At 36.1% G+C, this 22,876-nt stretch overlaps 3 protein-coding genes across 3 annotated transcripts; 2 read left to right on the top strand and 1 right to left on the bottom strand.

Moving 5' to 3' along the window:
- Positions 1 to 271: 271 nt before the first annotated feature.
- LOC141714692 (putative mitochondrial protein AtMg00310) lies at positions 272 to 694 on the top strand. The gene has a single exon (XM_074518196.1). The coding sequence runs from the start codon at positions 272 to 274 to the stop codon at positions 692 to 694; it is 423 nt and encodes a 140-aa protein (XP_074374297.1).
- A 9,277-nt stretch (positions 695 to 9,971) lies between these two features.
- LOC141712904 (putative UDP-glucuronate:xylan alpha-glucuronosyltransferase 3) lies at positions 9,972 to 17,172 on the top strand. Its single transcript, XM_074516031.1, has 5 exons — positions 9,972 to 10,147; positions 10,253 to 10,352; positions 13,907 to 14,119; positions 14,385 to 15,022; positions 15,757 to 17,172. The coding sequence occupies exons 2-5, from the start codon at positions 10,276 to 10,278 to the stop codon at positions 16,785 to 16,787; spliced, it is 1,959 nt and encodes a 652-aa protein (XP_074372132.1). The 5' UTR covers positions 9,972 to 10,147; positions 10,253 to 10,275; the 3' UTR covers positions 16,788 to 17,172.
- A 278-nt stretch (positions 17,173 to 17,450) lies between these two features.
- Positions 17,451 to 19,051, bottom strand: LOC141710915 (alcohol dehydrogenase 1-like). The gene is made up of 7 exons (XM_074513405.1): positions 19,035 to 19,051; positions 18,841 to 18,924; positions 18,636 to 18,711; positions 18,394 to 18,455; positions 18,199 to 18,297; positions 17,947 to 18,108; positions 17,451 to 17,763 (listed from the first exon to the last, which is right to left on the bottom strand). Exons 2-7 carry the CDS (start codon positions 18,919 to 18,921, stop codon positions 17,647 to 17,649), a joined length of 597 nt encoding a protein of 198 aa, XP_074369506.1. The 5' UTR covers positions 18,922 to 18,924; positions 19,035 to 19,051; the 3' UTR covers positions 17,451 to 17,646.
- Between the last annotated feature and the right edge of the window lie 3,825 nt (positions 19,052 to 22,876).

Raw genomic sequence — 22,876 nt, 5'->3', positions numbered from 1 at the left:
TTAAGTCCCTATCCGTAATGATGAATCTTATCTGGGTTTGCCGAAAAATTTAGCTGGAAACAAATGAGAGGTCTTTGGATATATTAAAGACAAGATTTGGAATCGTATGCAAAGTTAGAAGGGAAAAACAATCTCAAGGGGAGGCAAAGAAATTCTTATAAAATTGGTAATCCAGGCTATCCCCTCCTATGTGTCGAGTATTTTTATCTTGCCCAAGTCACTTTGTGATGAAATTGAAAGGCTTATGAATAATTTCTGGTGGCTCTCAGACATGGATAAAAATTACGATATAAGATGGATGGCTTGGGACAGAATGTGTTATCCGAAAAAGTTTGGTGGTATGGGTTTTAAAAGAGTCAGAGAATTTAATATTGCGTTGCTAGGAAAGCAAGTTTGGAGGCTTCTTGCGGTTCTCCAATCATTTGTAGCCAGACTTCTAAAGGCTAGATATTTCCCTTCTAGTTTAGTTCTTAGTGCAGGGCTGGGAAACAACCCAAGTTTTGTCTGGAGAAGTATCCTAGCTGCGAAAGATCTTATTGAAGTTGGTAGTATTTTAAAAGTTGGTAATGGGGAATCAATAAATATCTGGAACGATCCATGGATACCAGAAATTGGTTCAACAAAAATTCTTACAAATACTATGCAAGGTCTGGAAGAAGAAAAGGTAGCAGGGCTTCTAAAAACGGGCATGTAAGTCATATGTCATAGCCTATTTGTATATACGAGGATTCAACTCAACTCAAATAAGAATGTAATAAGTAAATAGTGGATCGACCGTCAGAGAGATCTCGCAAAGTAATATCTGTCAAAGGATTCAGAAACAAGGTTCATCTACAGACTTGAGGAGTTAATTCACTGGAAGAAGTTCAAGAAGTTGATCATGCCTCAGTGATATAAATCAAGATCGTGGATTTAATCAAGTGACAGAGATCTCGTCAGAGTATCATTAATTACAAGGATTTAATCTGAAGAAAATCAAAGTGTCAAAGTCAAGACATGAAGAAACATCACGGAAGTTAGTCACTCATGAACCAGACAGTACATCGAGTGTCAACATTGAAGTGGTGGAATTGATTCATAATTTTCAGTGATTTTCAGAAGATCTGCAGAAGGATGGGTGCTGTTGAAGACTAGAATTAATTCTCTATTAATTAATTAAGTCATCTAATTTAATTAAGAAAATAAATTATATCTGCGAAGAATAATTTATTTATTAATTGAATTAATTGATTAATTAATTCTGAATTAATTTTAGGAATTTTCAGATTTTAAATTGGATTAAAATCTGCATTAAATCAGCAAGACAATTGAAAATGAACTAGCATGACAATCAGGATTGTCATACCGATTGTCATGCTAGGCCATTTTCAATAGTCTCACCGAAAGTTACACTGAGAGGCAGATTGTCTTGCTAGTTCAATGAGATAGTCTTGCTAGTTCATTTGATAGTCATACTAGCTCAACTGATTGTCTCACCGAAAGTCTTGCTAGTTCAAAAGGATTGTCATGCCAGCTCTATTCTATTCGGTTGTTGATTAAAAAGAAGCAGAGAAGCAGCAACTCATTTTTATCCAGAACACAAAAGTCAAGAATAAAGCAGAAAAGAAAAACAAGAAGAAATATTTCATCTTTTCATCTGCATACTTCAAGATTAAATTTCTAGATTGTAAAGTTAAATCCAATCCACTAGAAATCTTTATCTTGCTCTTGTGTAACAATCTAGCGGATCAAAATCCCTAGAACTTAATCTCAAATCGTGTTTAGCATTTGATTCTAATTATTGTAAAAATAGAAAAAGTTCATGTCGAATTTATTCTAGATTTGTGATAATTGATTTGAGATTAATACCTTGTAATCGATACAGTTGTTGTAACACCTTTCAAGTTTAATAATATTTATATTTAACTTGAATTTTGTTTCACATTTTTTATTCCGCATTTAATTCGATTATTCGGTGCTGTTTGTATTCAACCCCCCCTTCTACAAACACATTGGGACCTAACAATTGGTATCAGAGCCTTCTGATTAACGAACAAATCAAGATCCTAGACTTTTGTGATTTTTCAACTCCTTGAATTTTTATTTATTCAAAAATTCATAATGACTTCACATAAAGTTGGAACCGTTAAAATTCCACAATTTGATAAAGAGAATTATATCATGTGGAAGAAGAAGATGCTCTTATTTTTACAAGTTGCAAATCCCAAATATTCAAACTTGTTAAAGAAGGGTATAAAAACTCCGATGGTTATTGAACCGGAGGTAATAATAGATGGTGTGGTGACTACTGAAGCTAGAACCTATCCAAAAGAGCCTGAAGATTTTACTCCTGCTGAGAAGGAAGAAGCCTCCTTGGATGCCAGCCTTCAATTAATATTAATTGATTCCCTTGATCCCTTGATGAACAGACATGTGATGAACTGTAAAAATTCCAAACACATGTGGGAGACTATTGAGGTGATTAATGAAGGCACAGAGGAAGTTAGGGAGAACAAGTTGGAAATCCTAACCTCTGAATATGAACATTTCAAATCAAATCCAGGAGAAGGAATTACTGAAGTGTTTGAGAGGTACAATGCGTTGATCAACAACCTGAACATCAATGGAAAGTATTATTCAATCAGGGAGGTCAACAAAAAGTTCCTTTTAACACTGCCAGCTCATCTTGAACATAGAATCACTGCCATTAGAGAAGCTAGAGATCTGAGTGAGATTTCTTTGGACAGGCTCTATGGAGTGTTAAAAACCTATGAGTTGGAGCAGATTCAACAGAAGGAAGTCTACGGAAAGGATAGAATGGTCAGCACATCTACTGCACTTGTAGCTGAAGGTCAACAACAACAACAATCTCAACAGTTAGAAAGAATGGTACAGTTGTCCAAGGGTGAGGAAAATGAGTTAGTAGCAGAATATGATCCTCCTACTACAAATCAATCAAGTGATGATTTTTATTCCTTGGAAGAGCTGGAGCAATTGGAAGATGAATCAATGGCCCAAATTGTCAAGAGATTCTCCCATGTCAGATTCAGGAGGAATCCCAAGCTTAAGTACAAGTCCAACTACAACAAATTCCAGAAAGGTGGATCTTCATCCTCTAACACCAGCAGTGGTGGATACCAAACAGGGATGGTTGATCGGAGCACCATTAGATGCTATAACTGCAATGAGTTGGGACACTTTGCCACAGAATGTAGGAAGCCAAAGCAAGTAAGAAAGAACTCTGAAAGGGCTTATCTGGCAAAGGGAAGAAGCTGGGATGATACTGACAGTGAAGATGAAGATGAAGGAAATCTTGCTCTTATGGCTATTGATGGAAAAGCTTCATCGTCAAGAATAGAGGTAAAACTTTCTGATGCTGAAATGGTTTATCATCTAAGAGGTAACTTAGATTGTGCACGTCGTGATAATGAACTGTTAAGTTTACAGATCACAGACCTTGAGAAAGAGGTCAATGAATTAAGACTTGTGCACATTAATCAAGACAAATTAAAAGAACAGGTATCTTTTCTAGAGAATAGAGTTGACTGTTATAGAAAACTCGAAACTATTCTCAAAGACAAGATCACAGGTCTTGAGACTAAGGTTAGAGCCTACTTCAATTCTTGTTCGAAGGCTAAAGAGTTCTACAGTAAGCAAGCTGTTAATCAAACATCTGGAATAGGTTATGATTACAATGCTGCTATTGGAGAATTAGGAATAAACTCCCCTCCTCATGTCTGTGCTAAAGGGAGAGAAGTACCACATGTGCTTAAGGGTGTTGATGAACCCCTCTATAAAGCATCAATTGCTGAACCATTTGATGCGACCTCTTCTGTTATTCATGAAGAAATACGTGCTGAAGATCATGCTAATGAGAAGATTGTTTCCAAGTCAAGTGAGTCGAAAGTTCCAGTCAAAGTTGTGAAAACAACTGAGACTAACTCAGACACATATGAGTTGGATAACAATAATGCCATGTCTACCATGCATAAATTGCCTGCTGTTAATCACTCTCATAAAGCATGTGGTGTTGCTAATTGTATGTCTTGTGCTTTTAATATGATGTATGCTTATTTTAATGGTAAGCATGTGTCTAATGATAAGACTACTCCTCGTCAGCATGTGAATAACAAGAAGCATGATAGGTCTAAGACTGCTAGTCCTTCTAAGGCTAGAAAGGAGACATTTGTGCCTAAGCTTAAACAGAAATTTGTTAAGGCTGTTTACAAGGTCAAATGTTCAGTCATTGAGGATGTTGAGACCATTAAAATTAAAAATGTTGTTTTGCCTGACAAAGGACAGTTCTACAAGTATGCCGGGCCCAACCAAGTTTGGGTTCCGAAGAAGGTCTAATCCATTTGTAGTGCAGGGCATTAAACAAGTATAACCGGTAGTGTGGATTCTTGACAGTGGATCATCAAGACATATGACCGGAGATAGAGCCCTGCTATCAAATGTGGTTGAGAAAGCTGGCCCCCTGGTTACCTTTGGAGATAACAGCAAAGGTTTATCTGAGGGATATGGCTGTTTACAAGCTGGGAATGTTATCATTGTAATTTTGTATATTGTGCTAGGTTATTATCAGGAAGCAGTATCTAACATATAGCACCAGTGACGAGACTTGAGAATATTATGACATATCAGGCACCTGCTGCACATTACACTTGGAATTGTACTCTAGTAAGATGTGTACAAGTGTACTCCTGATTGGTGAGTTAAAAGAGGAAGTCAGTGCACCACAGTTCATGGACTTTGCAGCTGCAGATCTATTGGACTATGCAATCTCTTCTTCACAATCTCACTTCAGGTTGGTATGAACTAGTATACTGCTCAAGCAATCGTCAAGGACATGGTATGGCACTCTAACAGAAGTTGTAATCTTATATGAACTAGTAGAGTCGTCATATTTATAACTATTTTATCACTAAGCACAATCATATTGTTTTATATGTGCAGTGGTATATTGATAATGCAACATAACAATTAGTATCTAAAGTACTTGACAAGTATCGGTCAATGATATGTTGTTAACATTATGTTGCAGATATTTGTAAGCTTTTGACATGAATGAGAATTACTTAGACTTTACCCTAAGTGATCAATGTTTTATCAAAAACTCATTCATATTGAAAAACAAAATCAAACTTCTTTCTACATTAGTGATTTCTTATGTCATGTAAAATCTTTTGAAATCACTATTGTAAATCATTTTCTCTCTATTACCATATGTTCTATGATACAGGTTCAGTCTCCAATGACTTTCTTTCATTGACAGTCATGAGGTTGAAAACCCACAACGTCTATCCCAGACTGTAAAGACAAACACAAAAACAGAACCAACCAACACTCTTTTACCACTAAAAGTAGTATGAATGAGCGTGAGGGAGATAGTGCCTAGTGCACCACATAAGGAAGGTTTTGTAGTCAACCCAGTAGCTCTGTCTCCTACATAGATGAGTAGTATTTAAACCGAGACAACTGCTAGCCCCCATACATCTTCTCAAAAAGATGTAATGGCTGAAAAGGCACAAAAACAGTTACTAGATTCATTCTCTCAACAGGGTAAGTCTATTAAATTTTGCCTGTCGGCCAAGGTATCCGATGTAGTGTCACCACTTCAAATATAATCAATTCTTGATGCACAAGGAGAGGTTACACACACAAAGGATGAATTGACGGAAACAAGAGTTTCGACCATTTTAAGGTCAGATTCAATTGTTCAAGGTTCGTTAGTGGACCAATTGCCTTTACAGGTGTTAGGAGAGGATACTGATCCAAAAGCCATATGTCAGTGGTCAGTGTCTACCTCCCCAGGCTTAAATCCCCTGGATGCATCTGCGGATAGTGGATCTGACATAGGCGCAGATCGGCAACTTGTTGACAATGATTCAGATATAACCTGATGAGTCACAAGGAAATGTCTTCACAGACATTAGAAGGGAACCTTGATCTTTATGCTAAAATCGTTGGATCATTGTTTACCTTCCCAGAATTCAAATCTGGAACCCTAAAAGGGAAACTAGCAACTTGTAGATTATGACTCAGATTTATCTGACGAGTTTAACAAGGATGGGGATTTGTGAACTCCCATTGCACCACCTGTGACCTCTTTTAAGGATGGCTAAGGTGATTTTCCTTGCAGGTACAGCTGGATTATGGAGCTATGAGAGGAGTGATACACTTGTGAGAAAGAGTGTAAACACGAGTGGAGAGAAGAGTGAAACACATGTGAGGTACACTAAACAGAATCACACACTCACAGTGAGGTAGAAAGAGAAACTACTTGTTATTTCTTTTCCAACCAAGTGAAATATGAGAACTCCTTCAGACGACGGCATACATTCCTTCTTTAAGGGGGAGATAAAAGCTTAAGAAATAGTTTGGAGGATTCCTCAACTAAGGGGGAGAAATAGCAGGGAGGAAGAAAAAGATCCTAAAAATGTACACTACACCACACCATTGTTGTTTCTAACTACGGATCCTATTGTACGGGAGAGGTGGTAAACACAAGGTGATTTCCTAGTAAGGGAAGAAGCAGTTAGGGGAGTACCATTGGTTTTTATCTGCGGATCCTATTGTACGGGAGAGGTGGTAAAACGAAGGTGATCTTCTTTAATCAGTTGATTTTCATAGGGGGAGAAGCAAGAGATATGGGCTTCTCAACAGGAAATGTGGTTGTACAAATGAAGATGGAACTACTTGAAGATATGTTCAGTCTAGAGGAACATCTAGTTGGAATCTGGAAAATGTTAAATCTCATCCAGAACTTTTCTGCTATTTACTTTGCATGTATGTTTATATCTTTTTCTTATTTGTTAGTTGAGTTATCCTCTAGGTATTTGTGTGTTATTGTCTAACAAACAAATTGGGGGAGATTGTAAGTCATATGTCATAGCCTATTTGTATATACGAGGATTCAACTCAACTCAAATAAGAATGTAATAAGTAAATAGTGGATCGACCGTCAGAGAGATCTCGCAAAGTAATATCTGTCAAAGGATTCAGAAACAAGGTTCATCTACAGACTTGAGGAGTTAATTCACTGGAAGAAGTTCAAGAAGTTGATCATGCCTCAGTGATATAAATCAAGATCGTGGATTTAATCAAGTGATAGAGATCTCGTCAGAGTATCATTAATTACAAGGATTTAATCTGAAGAAAATCAAAGTGTCAAAGTCAAGACATGAAGAAACATCACGGAAGTTAGTCACTCATGAACCAGACAGTACATCGAGTGTCAACATTGAAGTGGTGGAATTGATTCATAATTTTCAGTGATTTTCAGAAGATCTGCAGAAGGATGGGTGCTGTTGAAGACTAGAATTAATTCTCTATTAATTAATTAAGTCATCTAATTTAATTAAGAAAATAAATTATATCTGCGAAGAATAATTTATTTATTAATTGAATTAATTGATTAATTAATTCTGAATTAATTTTAGGAATTTTCAGATTTTAAATTGGATTAAAATCTGCATTAAATCAGCAAGACAATTGAAAATGAACTAGCATGACAATCAGGATTGTCATACCGATTGTCATGCTAGGCCATTTTCAATAGTCTCACCGAAAGTTACACTGAGAGGCAGATTGTCTTGCTAGTTCAATGAGATAGTCTTGCTAGTTCATTTGATAGTCATACTAGCTCAACTGATTGTCTCACCGAAAGTCTTGCTAGTTCAAAAGGATTGTCATGCCAGCTCTATTCTATTCGGTTGTTGATTAAAAAGAAGCAGAGAAGCAGCAACTCATTTTTATCCAGAACACAAAAGTCAAGAACAAAGCAGAAAAGAAAAACAAGAAGAAATATTTCATCTTTTCATCTGCATACTTCAAGATTAAATTTCTAGATTGTAAAGTTAAATCCAATCCAGTAGAAATCTTTATCTTGCTCTTGTGTAACAATCTAGCGGATCAAAATCCCTAGAACTTAATCTCAAATCGTGTTTAGCATTTGATTCTAATTATTGCAAAAATAGAAAAAGTTCATGTCGAATTTATTCTAGATTTGTGATAATTGATTTGAGATTAATACCTTGTAATCGATACAGTTGTTGTAACACCTTTCAAGTTTAATAATATTTATATTTAACTTGAATTTTGTTTCACATTTTTTATTCCGCATTTAATTCGATTATTCGGTGTTGTTTGTATTCAACCCCCCCTTCTACAAACACATTGGGACCTAACAGGGCACCAAGGAATGGGATATTGAGGTATTGAATGACATTTCAATCAGGAAGACTTGAGAAGAATTCTAAAAATTCCACTCTCTATTACCAACCAGGAAGACAGATGGTTATGGCTGGAGGAGGGTAAGGGGTAGTATACTGTGAAAAGCGGATACAGAGTTCTTAGTAGACTAAACTATCATATTCCTACTGAAATTATCTCTTTTAATTGGTTGAAACTTTGGAACTTGGCTATCCCCCCAAAGGTTAAAAGCTTTATGTGGAGGGTTCTTCATGACTGTTTACCCACTATTGATAATCTTCGAAGAAAATTTGTTGAAGCTCACCCAATGTGCCAGGTATGTAAGTTGTCAAATGAGTCTTTGGTTCATGCCTTAGTGTTTTGTCCGTTTTCCAACAGATGTTGGGAGCTTAACAATATGCAGTTAAACTATGCTTTAGACCATTCCTGTCAGGATGTGATTATGCAACTTTTTAATTCTCCAAATATAAAGGATCTTTAAATATTTTTACTAATTATAATTGTGCGGCGCTTTTTGATGGAGTTGATATTTTTTTGCAGAGTTTTGATTATTTTGTAGAGTTTTTCAGAAGTCATTCAAAATCTCATGCATTTTATACCGATATCAAAATGTAATTGTAAGTTTTTCAAAATTCACCAATTTATCAAATAAACAAAATTTATGAATTTTTTAATAACATTATATTTTAATAAAGTTTTTACTTCTAATTAAATATCACAAGATTTCATTATTTTTTTAAAAAAATTAGATCGAATACACTACTACTCCAGTGGATTTTTAACAATTCAAAATAAATACCTTCAAATTTTGAAGGAATTTTTCAAAAATTAAATTGAATATCAAAGAGCTATGAAAATCTAAAAAAAAATTCTTAAAATTGTATACAACTGAATATTTTACAATAATATAAGACATTGACATGTAATATTTTCTTAGAGATGCTCAAAAGGTCCACCGGGCCGGACTTTGACCGGGCCTTAAACTTTGACCGGACCGGGCTGTTCGAGCTTTGATTTTAACCGAGCCGGGCCGGGCTTTCTGAAAATGTCAGAGCCCGTTTGGGCCCTCGAGGCGGGCCTAATCGGGCTTTTTTTCGGGTCGGATCGGGCTTTTTTCTAATTTAAATCAGATCGAGTTTTATTAGAGATTCCGAACACTACATATGTTGGCAACTAGATCATCGTAAAGATGTATTAGTTTACATGGAATATTTTATAAAAACATTACTTCGTTGAAAATAATTAAATTCTGCAAAAAAATAAACATGTTTATAGAATAATATGTTTTATCATTGTTATCCAGATATAAATAGTACTATAGCTTCTTTCATTATTTATGCAATGAAGTATATAGATAATATCATTAATCATAAATATGTAAATATATATGTGTTTAAAGTATTATTTATATAAGAAAATATATTAGAATAATCAGATTTTAACCGGAAATTTTCAGGTTTTTAATCGGGCCGGGTCAAAGCCCGAGTTTTTAACCGGACCGGGTTTTGCCTAAAAATATAGGGTCCGTCAAGGCTCTAAGCCCGGACCGGGCTTGACCGAGTCGGGTTTGACCGGGTTTTGAGCGGATCGGATCAGATTTTCGGTACCAAACTTTTTATGCCGTCAGTATTGTGCATAAAAATGTTAAACTCACACAAGCCACACAACCCTGGTGGGTAAATCCAAAATCTTACATGAACAAAGAAGTAGTAAAAATGTAATCAGACCAGATTAACCGTTTTGGCAGTCAACACTCGGGCACTGTTTTAAAACTTTGTTTCTACTGTACAGAACAATAACACAGTCGCACACGAAAACAGATTGACCACCATCTCTTTAATATTTGAATTGATTAATAAAGTAAATGCAGTAACCAAACATTCAACTGAAAACAAATCTACTAGATCACATCTCCCCATGTCATTTTTGTAGCTTCACCACACCTACACTTAAGGTATGTTTGTGTTTCTGTTTTGATTTAGGTTTCTCAGTTATTACATTGTATGTATTGTAGCCAAAGTGTTTGATCTTTTGTGTATTCTAAATTGTTTTTGAGCAGATAATTTTGTAAGTAAGTTAAGAATGAGAGGAGCTGCTGCTGCTGGTGTCTCACCTAGAAGTAATCCTGAACCTAGATACAGACTCTCTTCTGCTACTCCGTTAGTCTCTCTCTCTCTCTCTCTCTCTCTCTCTCTCTCTCTCTCTCTCTCCTGCCACTCCTTTAGTCTCTCTCTCTCTCTCTAGTGTGTGTGTGTGTGTCTCTATATATGCACATGCCTATGTGTGTGCGCATTTATGTATAGTTATGTGTACATTAAGTTCATATCATATATTGGAATTATCAATTGAATATAGAAGGAAATGTTTTAAATGTATTACATATTTCAACAATGTTAATCTGATTTGGAATGTGAGTTCTGGATTGGTGATTAGTCAGATTCATGGCTTTCGTCGTAGCTCAGTTGTAGGATTTAGTGAGACCTTTGGTATTTTAGATTTACTGCTGTTTATGTATTGTGATTATTAATTAGTTGTTAAACAAACTTTTAATGAGCGCGTTATTGTGAATTAGCAATTTTCTCGTTTTTTTAACAAACCATCAGAGGCATAGCTGCAAGCCAAGTCTGAGATGGCTTACTTGATGAAACTATTTAGATTACGAGTGTAAACATGTAGGTTATAATTATTAACTTCACATTCCCAGTTCACCTTTTTGTTGAGGTCTAAAAAGTATGATTACAGTGGGATCATCGTGTAAGTCGGTTTTGCCCCATAATGTTATTATCACCCGGCATCCTCTTAAAATTATGCAGGCGAAACATGATATGTCTGATTTCTTGTCTAGCATCATTGAGTTATGCAAGAAACAGATAGCACATATGACGAAAAATGAAATTAATTATGACAAAACCAAACATTAAATGACCAGGCTATATCTTTTAACTGGAGGATATTGAGAACGTAACTAGCTTGGTTGTGCTCTCTTCTTGTGTTTCCCTTCATTTCTTTTACACTCACAAAACAATTGGGAAGAAAAATTATGTAGGAAGGAGTGTCACCACAGATTCAGTTGTACTAACTCTAGAATAACGGCATGGAAAAGAGTGAACATTTCCTTGAGAAGAAGATGGGAAGATGCCAATTTTTTATATATAACAAGCTTCTGAAAATTTTCCGGAAAGTCTTAAATTCAAACAATTTATTGACATGGCTTCTGGATATGAAAGGGTCTGGCTGGCCAAAGTCATTTTGTTAAGCACTTGGTGGGATTGAAGAAGAATTTGATGACCATGTGATGAGCTTTAGTATAGTTATTCCACCAACGCAATATTCTTAGTTTTGATAGACTTTTTCTGAATCTGTAAATAATTTAGCAAACATGTAACAATTAAACGAGTTTAATGCACTAGCTGTATTTCGAGTGATTTCCCTCTGCTTTTGAATTGGTAATTCTATAATAATAATAATAATAATAATAATAATAAAATTATTATTATTATATTATACAATTATTTTGCTTCAACAAAGGAGTAAGGTAACAAATCCAGCTACTAAACTTTTCAAGTTTAAACTTAAAGAAAGCTCACTTTCTGTATCATCTGTTTCCATATTATTAGTATTTCCAAATATGTATGTCATGAAGTGTGATTATGTATGACTTGCAAACAAGAAAAGCGATAATATATCATATCAGTAATTATTTGGGAGCAGAATATATTAATTAAATATCTATAATTTGATATTAGGTGAATGTTATATCTCTACATGGCTGGTTCTGTTAAGGACTTTTAGGCACAAAAAGTTCATTTACTCATTCACTACTTGGGATAGTTTTAAGATAGGCTTTTAGGGTTGTCCTGGAATTAAGACTTTCAAGTTACATTTGAAAAACTATTTTCTTATGGTTGATATTAAAAGTGCAGCTTCTTGCATAATAGCGTATTGTACTGAGTACTCTCATTATCTTCCGACAAAATGACACGCTAGAACAAGTTCGGTTAGTAGTTTGGTATGAACTAGAACTATAGTTAAATATTTGTCATAGCTAGAATTTTATCACTTTATATGTCACTGTTTGAGTTTTTAGTTATCTCTAAGTTCTTTACTTTCTAAAGGTGAGAATGGATAATCATATTCCATCTGTAGCTCCACGTAAATTCTTCTGATAATTCTATTACCATTACGGTCTTAGTTATCTGAGTCGATAAGGTATTGGTGTAGTAGTGCCTTTGCCTGTGCATATGTATATGTGTTTATCTGTTTATATACATGATGACACCCGTATATGTAGATGTTACGATGTTTAAAATTCTTGGTTCCTTTTGAATGAATGGATTCTTATTTTGATATGAACATTTATCTCGTGCCATCTAGGTGTAACTCACAAAACGTACTTAATTATTTTAAAATGAGTTCAGTGTCAAGGACCTCCTACTCTTTCTTTTAGATAAATAACACTACTTCTGTAGCATAGATGCACATGCGTCATTTGGCAGTGGCAGAAACAAAGAGCTAAAATGAGGTAGCTCACTCGGAAGAAAATATGCAAGAGAATTGTTTTCGGTGATTTGTAAAGTGGGGTGAGTGCACCAATTTGACGAGTGGGGACTTTGAAAGTAAGCATGTTCAAAAAGTAAATTGGAGACTAAAAATGGCATGTTTAGAAGCTACTCGCAAAGATTTGTAAAGTAATTTTTCACCTGAGTAATTTCAAAGTTGGCAGCTAATTCCTCTTCCATTGAGTAATTGTTTGGAAGATTGGTTCGGTATATGTTTTTGTCCCCTCATAGATATGTTAATTCGCTGTTGTGTATTAAATTGGAAGATTGGTCATCGATTTTTATGCGTTGACACTTGATGTGTGTGTATATAAGCGTTTGTATGTAAGTTGCATATATTTGTTGGCCAGCCAACGACTCAAACCACTGACCACCCTACCTTACAGTATCTTTTATTTCTTTAGTTTGCTGATGTTTTGAGTAATTTTGTTCAATTAATAATTTTATATGTATGTGTTAAGATATTTATGTATGAGTATGATGAAATTATGTATTTGATGAGATAATTTGCCTATTTAATTTAATTTGAATGCGAATTCATGGTTTTGCTAATTAAATATATGTATAATATATATTTTTAACAATTTAATATTTTCCGATCCCCATGCTTCCTAGGTATAGGTGGAAACATATGAAGAAGATTGAAGTTGATCGGAGAAATAAATGTGATCAGAATTCAATATCTATGTTTAGTTTTATGGAGGACATGGGTAGGAGATAGGAATGGGCATTCCATTTGTATGTTGGTATGATAAACCATTAGTTTGTTAACAATGGGATTTAATTTGCATTTCATCCTCACCCCGACACCTTATTCTTTCTTTCGAAGAAACACCGCACTAGAGTAGGGAAAACACTGCACTAGATTTTTTTATCTCCAATTTTGTGATTCATACAATGTTGACTTGTCTTTTCTTTGTATGGTTGTCCGAAAGCACCGCAATGGAATCAGCCCCTTTACGTCCTTAGTATTTATAACATTGTACAATGTATGGTCAGCAGTTCGCTAGCTTGCCTTTTTTGTTTTGCTTGTTGGGTTAATACAGTTATTACTTAGAAAACAAAAATCCTCAAGCTACTTTCTATATTTAATTTTCTTTTCTCTGAACTAATAATGTATACCTGCCTAATTTATTTTTTGATGCCTGGTCCAGAGGAGAAGATACAACCAAGAGAAGGTCTTTCAGAAGTAGAGTTTTTAGGGATGCAGAAAAACCTTTCTCCAGTTTTAATCAGGAGCGCCATACAAACTGCAAGTTTTCTACTCTAAAACTAGTGCTGGTTATTATAATTTTTGGAGCATTTTTGACCCTCCTAAAGTCTCCAGCAGTTTATAACACGGACCACCTAGCCAGTTTCAGATATCGGTATATTACATCGCCTACTCTACTCTTGTCATTATTTTTCATAAAAGCTTTACCTTACATTTCATTTAAGAACTTTCTTATTCTTAGTAACTGGTTATATATTTAATTTCTTTCATAGTCATGCATGCAAGGATACTTTCTTACTGATCTGCTATGTCTTTGCATGTAATCTAAAGACATTTCCAGACTTTATTCAGATAAAAGATCATTCAACTAGAAACCATGGTTTTTCTCATTATGACTCATTAAATTTTATTGTATTCAGGCCTAGTTTTGTAGGTCAACTTAGTACAAACAAATTATCTTCTGATCAACGTTATATATCTCATTTGGATGTCAATTGGGACCAAGTCTCCGAAGTAATTGAGAAACTTGCTGATAGGCTTGAGTACCAGGGGATAGGGCTGTTAAATTTTAATGACAGTGATATTGAACAGTGGAAACTGCTTATACCAGATGTGGAACATGTTGTCCTGCACCTTGATTTTGCCTCCAACAATGTAACGTGGGAATCCCTATATCCTGAATGGATAGACGAGGAAGAAGAGTTTGAGGTGCCCATATGCCCTACACTGCCTGATATTCCGGCTCCTGGTAAACCACGCATTGATCTCATTGCTGTAAAGCTTCCCTGTAATAAACTAAGCGAATGGTCACGAGATGTGGCTCGTTTGCATCTACAAATTGCAGCAGCAAGGCTTGCTGCTACGTCAAAAGGGTATCATTCAGTGCATGTGCTTCTGTTAAGTGATTGCTTCCCAGTTCCAAATCTCTTTACTTGCAAGGAGCTTGTTGCTCGTGTAGGGAATGCATGGTTATATGAACCTGATCTTAATACATTGAGACGAAAGGTTCATCTTCCAGTTGGCTCATGTGAACTTGCAGTTCCTTTTCAGAGTAAAGGTCAGATATAGACAAAATTGATAGCTTCTTGTGCATTTTTTATTATGTATATCATCTACTAGCAACGAATGCGGTCTTCCTTACAAAAGCACACCTACTTTCTAGACTTTATCTACTAAATCAGAATTATATTGCTAAATTCTGGCTTTTTTAGCTATGAATAGCCGGGACAAGCCAATAATCCATGTGGAAGTTTTCACTTGATATATGTATCATCCCTAGTGTAGGAAGACAATAAATATTAATAGTATAATACTTGGAAGTTTTGACATCTTATGTTACAAGAAATAGGAAAGTTTGTTTGAGACGGAGTGTCCAATACAGTAATTTTTCAAGTTTGTTAATGGAAAATCAAGTAGTCTTGGTCACAATGATCAGTACCTGGTGATGACTGCCGTGTCGTTTATGCCAGTGAATTACAAGTGTACTAAAATTTTGGAACATAAATTCATATAAAGTGCTTATATTTTCAGTCCTAGAATATCAAGGAAGCAGATACAAAAACTATTAGCTGATGATAAGCATTTTTACTCTTTTGGTGTAAAGTGGTGTCAAATAAATATTGGTCCCGCCCCTGACAAGCAGAATTTGTAGGCCTTACATAAGGATATCATACCTAGTCTGATATGTGCGGATGCTAGTATTGTTTAGTATCAGTCCTGATGTGCAAAGAATAGCATGTTTTTCTTAAATATGATAAAAATTGTATCTAATCAAATGAAGTTTTGATATAGATCACTACTCCAGCAATGCAAGGAGAGAAGCATATGCAACTATTTTGCACTCCGCACATGTTTATGTCTGCGGAGCTATAACAGCAGCTCAGAGTATCCGCATGTCAGGTTCGACACGTGATCTTGTAATCCTTGTTGATGACACAATCAGTGAATATCACCGAGGAGGTCTGGAAGCAGCAGGGTGGAAACTACATACGATTGAAAGAATCAGGAACCCAAAAGCTGAACGAGACGCCTATAATGAATGGAACTACAGCAAATTCAGGCTGTGGCAGTTAACAGATTATGACAAGATCATATTCATTGATGCTGATTTGCTCATACTTAGAAACATTGATTTCCTTTTTGAGATGCCGGAAATCACTGCAATTGGAAATAATGCCACGTTATTTAATTCCGGAGTAATGGTGATTGAACCATCCAATTGCACATTCCAACTACTGATGGATCACATTAACGATATTGTATCCTACAATGGCGGAGATCAGGGGTACTTGAACGAAGTCTTCACCTGGTGGCATCGAATCCCGAAGCACATGAATTTCCTGAAGCATTTTTGGGAAGGGGATGAAGAAGAGAAAAAGGAAATGAAAACAAAGCTATTTGGAGCTGATCCTCCTGTTCTATATGTTGTGCACTATCTCGGGTTAAAACCATGGTTATGCTTTCGAGATTATGATTGCAATTGGAATGTGAACAGATTGCAGGAGTTTGCAAGTGATGTTGCTCACAAGAGATGGTGGAAAGTGCATGATTCAATGCCAGAAAACTTGCACAGGTATTGCCTGCTAAGGTCTAAACAAAAGGCAGCGATAGAATGGGATCGGATGCAAGCTGAGAAGGGTAACTACACAGATGGTCACTGGAAGATTCAGATTAAAGATTCGCGTTTGCAGGCTTGCTTTGAGGAATTTTGCTTTTGGGAGAGCATGTTATGGCATTGGGGTGATACAAATTGGACTGATAATGCAACTGCTACTCTAGCACCACCTGGTGCAATTATCTCTGGATCACTCCCTTCTTTGTAAGTTACTCTATAGATACCTGAATTTCGAAACTTAGTGTGAATGAAATCCTATGGTGATGATCTTCGAAACATAAACTAGCTTCAGAAAAGAAGTTCAAAAAATACACAATATCTTAAGCCTATTTCGAAAAAGTTTGATAGAATCTCACTTCCTGTTATAAATTTGTAAAAAATCATGTTAAAGAATTACAGTTGTTGCTATATTATGGCATACTCTGCTGGGTTATGTTAGCACTTTAATGTTTATTATAAATTTTGTAGTTTCTGTTTTACCTCTTTTGTTCTTGTATACAAGTGAGTTCATTTGTCAGTGCACAAGCCATCAACATTCGTGAAAGATTGTGTATTGTAATGTTAAGGAAACATTTATATTTACTTTTCTGATCCTTGCAGTACAATTATGCCCAGCCACATGCTATGATCTTAAGCTTCTCTGAGTTCCTTGTAAATTTTGTTGAGGTTGAATGACACTCTTAATAGAAACCCCCTGTTATTTTAAGTTAGCGATGCTTCACTTTTGTGAAAGTTGACAATTCAAAATTTGTTTCGTAGTACATGAGTTTCTTGCCCAACTCATTTTATCTTTAAATACATAAACTGTGTACTACATTTGCCATATAATCGAAAATATATATGTGGTAGTTTAAATTGCCAATTCTCGAGCGATTATTAACCAACACATTTATTTATTTTCTAGAAACATACACGATGTATCACTGGTTCTGTTTATTCTCAAAACATATGCGATGTGCAACACCATACTGCAATTATTCTATGTACGTATGATTTGCAACACTCGGCCTCATTATTTATTGCATTATAGAGTCCGTAGATCACTGATTATTAAGGATTATAGCTTCCTATACATCCATATCAATGATGCATCGCAGACTTTCCCCTCTTAGCATGTAGTCAAATGCTTTGTTGATATCCAACAAGTTCACCTTGTGTGTGATGAATTTCTCCACTTCCAGCTCCTACAATATGAAACAAGTATTTCTTTTAGAATGCAAAAATTGAAACATACATTGATCATCTGCATCTAAGACCACGAAGCACAACTTAAACATCATACATATATCGATCATCTGCATCCATAACTAGCTAGCACCTTAACATCAACATCTCAGAATCTGACTTGTTGAATAATATGATTTCACCTTGTTCATGTATTTCTCCACAACAGATGGAATGTCGGAAAGGGGCTTGTAGTTGCCGAAGAAAGTTCCCTTGAGAGTCCTCTCTTGCAAAAAGTTCATCGGGTTAGTCTTGAATACGTCGTCTTTGTTTGGCAGACTAACAAGAACAGCAACACCCCAGCCCTGCATACAACAAGAGGCTGTTGATTGTTTGCCCCGCAACATGCATATAAGATTAGCAGCTAACATCTTTAATGCGAAATGATTTCTTACATCATGCACACATTCAAATGCAGAGATCATTGTGTTGATATCAACTCCGGTACACTCAATCGACCGGTCTACACCTCCATTTGTCATCTCTACTAAAACCTGACCCGAAAATAATTTTAATCAGCAGCTATTTACAGAAATTAGATGATATGATTCTAAACACTAAAACGAGGTCGGCAATATCTTGTTACGAACCTCTTGAATAGGCTTATTATGATCTTTGGGGTTCACAAACTCAGTCACCCCAAATTTGCTTGCTGTTTGAAAAATTAAGCAGACATCAGTATCATAAAGACATACAAGAGAATTAAAAATAACAAATCCATTATAAGCTTAAGAAACTGAAAGTTAGTAAGGAAGTTTGCTCCTTTAGGAAGTGAATGTCCGTACAGATAGAAGCTTTCTGGCTTCTATGCAAAAATTAAAAGCAAACTCACCATCCTTGAACCGATTTGGGTTTATGTCAACGCCAATAATCCTCGACGCACCAGCAATCCGAGCACCCTCAGCAGCCTATTGTTTTTTTTGCGCAAAAAGAAAAAAAAACTGTTAGTAGACCATATTTGCTTGATCTTTATCATGCTCCTTGTATTACAGTAAGTAAAATGTCACGAATCAATGAAACAGCGAATGTTTACTCACTGCGAGGCCTACAGTTCCTAATCCGAAAATAGCAACAGTGGAACCCCTTGTTGGTTTAGCAACATTCAGGGCCGCACCCATTCCCTAAACAATTAATGATACAAAAGCATTAGCAAAACCATCATGCTTAGTTCAGGCTGCAGCTTGAGCTCCCATTATATATATAGAACATGGTAAGATAAACACTTCTGTACCTGTGGATATACTGTTGGGAAAGTATCAACAATAGTATATAACTACTATACTAACACAATTAGACAGTTATATAATCAATAACAAGAACAAGGCAATAGTACCAATAATGAAAACAAAACACGAAGGTCGTAAATAAAATATAATCAGCAACTATAAAAGAAAATTAAGAAGGGAAAGAAAGCTTAGCGTAATGAAGATTTCAATCACAACTGAGTCACCAATCCCTCGAGAGGAAGAGGCTGTTCTTGAAGAGTTTATTGCCCTCACTTACTGTGTTCAGAGACCGCAATAACCCTCCCAGGATAAAACAGCAACAGCACACCGGTTCACAGCAACTCGATGTACAAACAGCGATCAGACCTCAGTCGCCAAAAAACCTATGCTAATATGTATAAGTTTGGAGGAGAGAAAAAGAGGAAGAAGATGATAGCTAGGGTTTTTACGTATGTATATTTCAACGTCAATCAGCCTCTATATTCCACAATGTTTTGTTCAGTATATATATTACATCCCAAAACATAACTGAATATATTACATTAATTAAAATAAATATTCTGACTTAAATTTTATTTAATGAATATTTCCAGAAACGTAACAGTCGGTATCAGGATTTAGCCCATCAGGATTTACACTTAGCATCAATGGATAATGCACTCAGCAATTCCATCAATGGATAATCCATTTTGTGCATCAATGGATAATCCACATTGTACATCAACGGATAATCCACATTGTGCATCAACGGATAATCCACATTGTACTTCAACGGATAATCAAAATTGAACTTCAACGGATAATCCACATTGAGCATCAACGGATAATCCAAATTGAACTTCAACGGATAATCCACACTGTTCATCAACGGATACAATATTCACATTAAAACAATATAATAAGTCAGTAAATATTTTAATTAAACATTTCAAGCTACTAACTTAAACTCAATTTCTTTATGGATTACACTAAGAAAATGACTTAGATCCAAACATGAAAGTTTAAGTCCTCATAACAAGGAACTACTTCCAACAATTAGTTTTAGGAAATTACATCAAGAACATGTCTAAAACATGCCTCAAACTTTCCATTTTCTAACAATCCCCCACAAATCCATACAGAATTGCATATCAGATTTTATCATGACTTGCTTTTCAGAGTCGGTACCCTCCCGGGTTTGAACCCTCCTAAGTCCTCTACTTCGATGGCTACCGGATATAGATGGAATATTTCACCTTGAATCTTTATCCGTGAAGTGTAACCACACTCCAAAGACGACGACAAGTCAAAGGCTATGGTCAGATCTACGGCTTAGAGACATTATGGTCATGTCTCGATCCTGTTCGTCGAATGCTTCAAGGATTAACCCTGTCCTCTAATTGCGACCACACAATTACATTCGCTTAGCTGGGCATCTCCAGAGATATACTGCCTCTATCTCGTCAAATGACTTGATCTCATTCAGAGTTTTAACACTCTTGCTTTTCTGGCAGTGTCAGTACCTTCTAGGTTTACAGGGGATAGACTCAGATACTATAGTATCATCTATGTAGCAAAGGTACTACCAACTCATCCTTACAGCTTGTTATTACCCATTAAATACACTTCGAGGGATCTCCTCTCATGTGTATTGGGTTCCCACCGTTGATGAATTATGATGGGTTGACAGTCCCATCCCCAACCTTGACTTAAGGACCACTGCAGGTTCCAGTCCTTTAGTAAGAGGATCAGCTATATTATTCTGAGTTCCTATGAACTCTATAGCTATGATCCTATCAGTCACTGAACCCCTTATAGACTTGAGTCTAACTTGGATGTGTCTCTTAGTTTTAGCATTATGCTTTTTACTGCTAATCTTGTCGATAGTTGTTCGACTATCACAGTGAATAGCAATAGCAGGAAGCGGTCTGCTTACTACAGGTATTGCAGACATAAGTCCGTGTAACCATTCAGCCTCCGTCCCTGTGGCATCAAGTGCACACAACTCAGCCTCAAAAGTAGACCGAGTAACAATAGTCTGTCTGCTTGACTTCGAGGATATTGCTCCATCAGCCAAGGTGAACACGTATCCAGTCACTCCATTGGAACCAGACTTCTTAGCTATCCAACTTGCATCACTGTACCCTTCAAGCACACCAGGAAATCTCCTGTAGTGTAAACTAAGGTACATTGTGCCTTTTAGATATCTAAGTACTCTATCAAGAGCATCCCAATGAGTTTTGTTTGGACAGCTTGTATATCTAGCCAATTTAGACACAGAATATGAAATATCTGGTCTAGTACAGTTAGCAAGATACTGCAAGCTCCCAATAATCTGAGAATACCTTAACTGAGACACAGGCACTCCTGAAGTATTCTTGACAAGGGAAACTTTCGAATCATAAGGTGTACTAACGATTCTACACTGTGAATAACCATATTTCTCAAGTATAGATTTCTCTATATAATGAGATTGAGTCAAGGTTATTCCTTCAGTGGACTGAATCAGTTTGATTCCAAGAATCACACTTGCCTCACCCATATCCTTCATTTCAAAATGCCTTTTTCAAGAATTCTTTAGTCTCGTTAATAATCTCAATATTGGTTCCAAACAATAAAATGTCATCCACATATAGGCACAAAATAACACACTCATTACCTTTAACTTTAGTGTAGACACACTTATCACTTTCATTAATCTTATAACTGAAAGGCAATATAGTTTCATCAAACTTTTTATGCCAATCTCTGGGAGCTTGTTTCAAGCCATAGATGGACTTGATCAACTTACATACTTTCCTTTCATTGCCTGATGCAACAAATCCATCAGGCTGATCCATATAAATCTCTTCCTCAAGTTCACCATGAAGAAAAGCCGTCTTTACATCCATCTGATGGATGATAAGACCATGGACTGAAGCCAATGCTATAAGCATTCGGATTGTTACCATTCTTGCAACCGGAGAGTATGTATCAAAATAATCAATTCCTTCCTTTTGCTTAAAATCCTTAGCTACCAGTCTAGCTTTGTACTTATCTATTAAGCTGTCAGGGTTCAACTTCCTTTTAAAGACCCATTTGCACCCAATAGTAGAACACCCAGGAGGGAGATCAACCAACTCCCATGTTCCATTAGAAACAATAGAGTCAATTTCACTCTTGACAGCGTCCTTCCAGTGCCTTGACTCAGAAGAATCCATAGCTTGCCGGAAAGTTAAAGGTTCGTCCTCGATATTGTAAGTGATGAAATCACCTCCAAAATCCTTGACTACCTTTGCACGCTTACTTCTCCTTGGTTCCGCTAGTTCCTTAGGACTAGAGCTACTACTAGGTTCCGCCCCCACATTTATCATCTTTTCCACATGACCAGGAATAGAACTTGATGTGTGAGTAGGATCTTCCTCAGAAGTCGTTTCAGGTATTCCAGTTTTCATAGGGTAGACATCCTCAAAGAATGTCGCATCTCGAAATTCAACTATCGCGTTTGCCACTATACCATCTATGTCAGATTTTAACACTAAAAATCTCATAGCTGTAGTGGTTTCAAGATAGCCCAGAAAGATACAGTCAACAGTCTTTGGACCTAGTTTCTTTCTCTTGTGTTCAGGAACAAGCACCTTAGCAAGGCACCCCCACACACGAAGATACTTAAGACTAGTCATCCTGCCTTTCCATAACTCCAAGGGTGTTTTATCCATGTGTTTCAGAGGGACTCTATTCAAAATATGGCAAGCCGTATTTAGAGCCTCTCCCCACATGTATTTAGGCAACCCAGAGTTAATAAACATACTATTAATCATATCTTTAAATGTTCTGTTCTTTCGCTCAGCAACCCCATTAGACTCAGGTGTGTATGGTGGAGTAACTT

This window comes from Apium graveolens, chromosome 3, assembly GCF_009905375.1.
Source record: "Apium graveolens cultivar Ventura chromosome 3, ASM990537v1, whole genome shotgun sequence".
NCBI classification, from domain to species: domain Eukaryota; kingdom Viridiplantae; phylum Streptophyta; class Magnoliopsida; order Apiales; family Apiaceae; genus Apium; species Apium graveolens.
The sequence above is the reverse complement of the archived record's forward strand: the minus strand, read 5'-3'. Positions and strand labels throughout refer to the sequence as shown.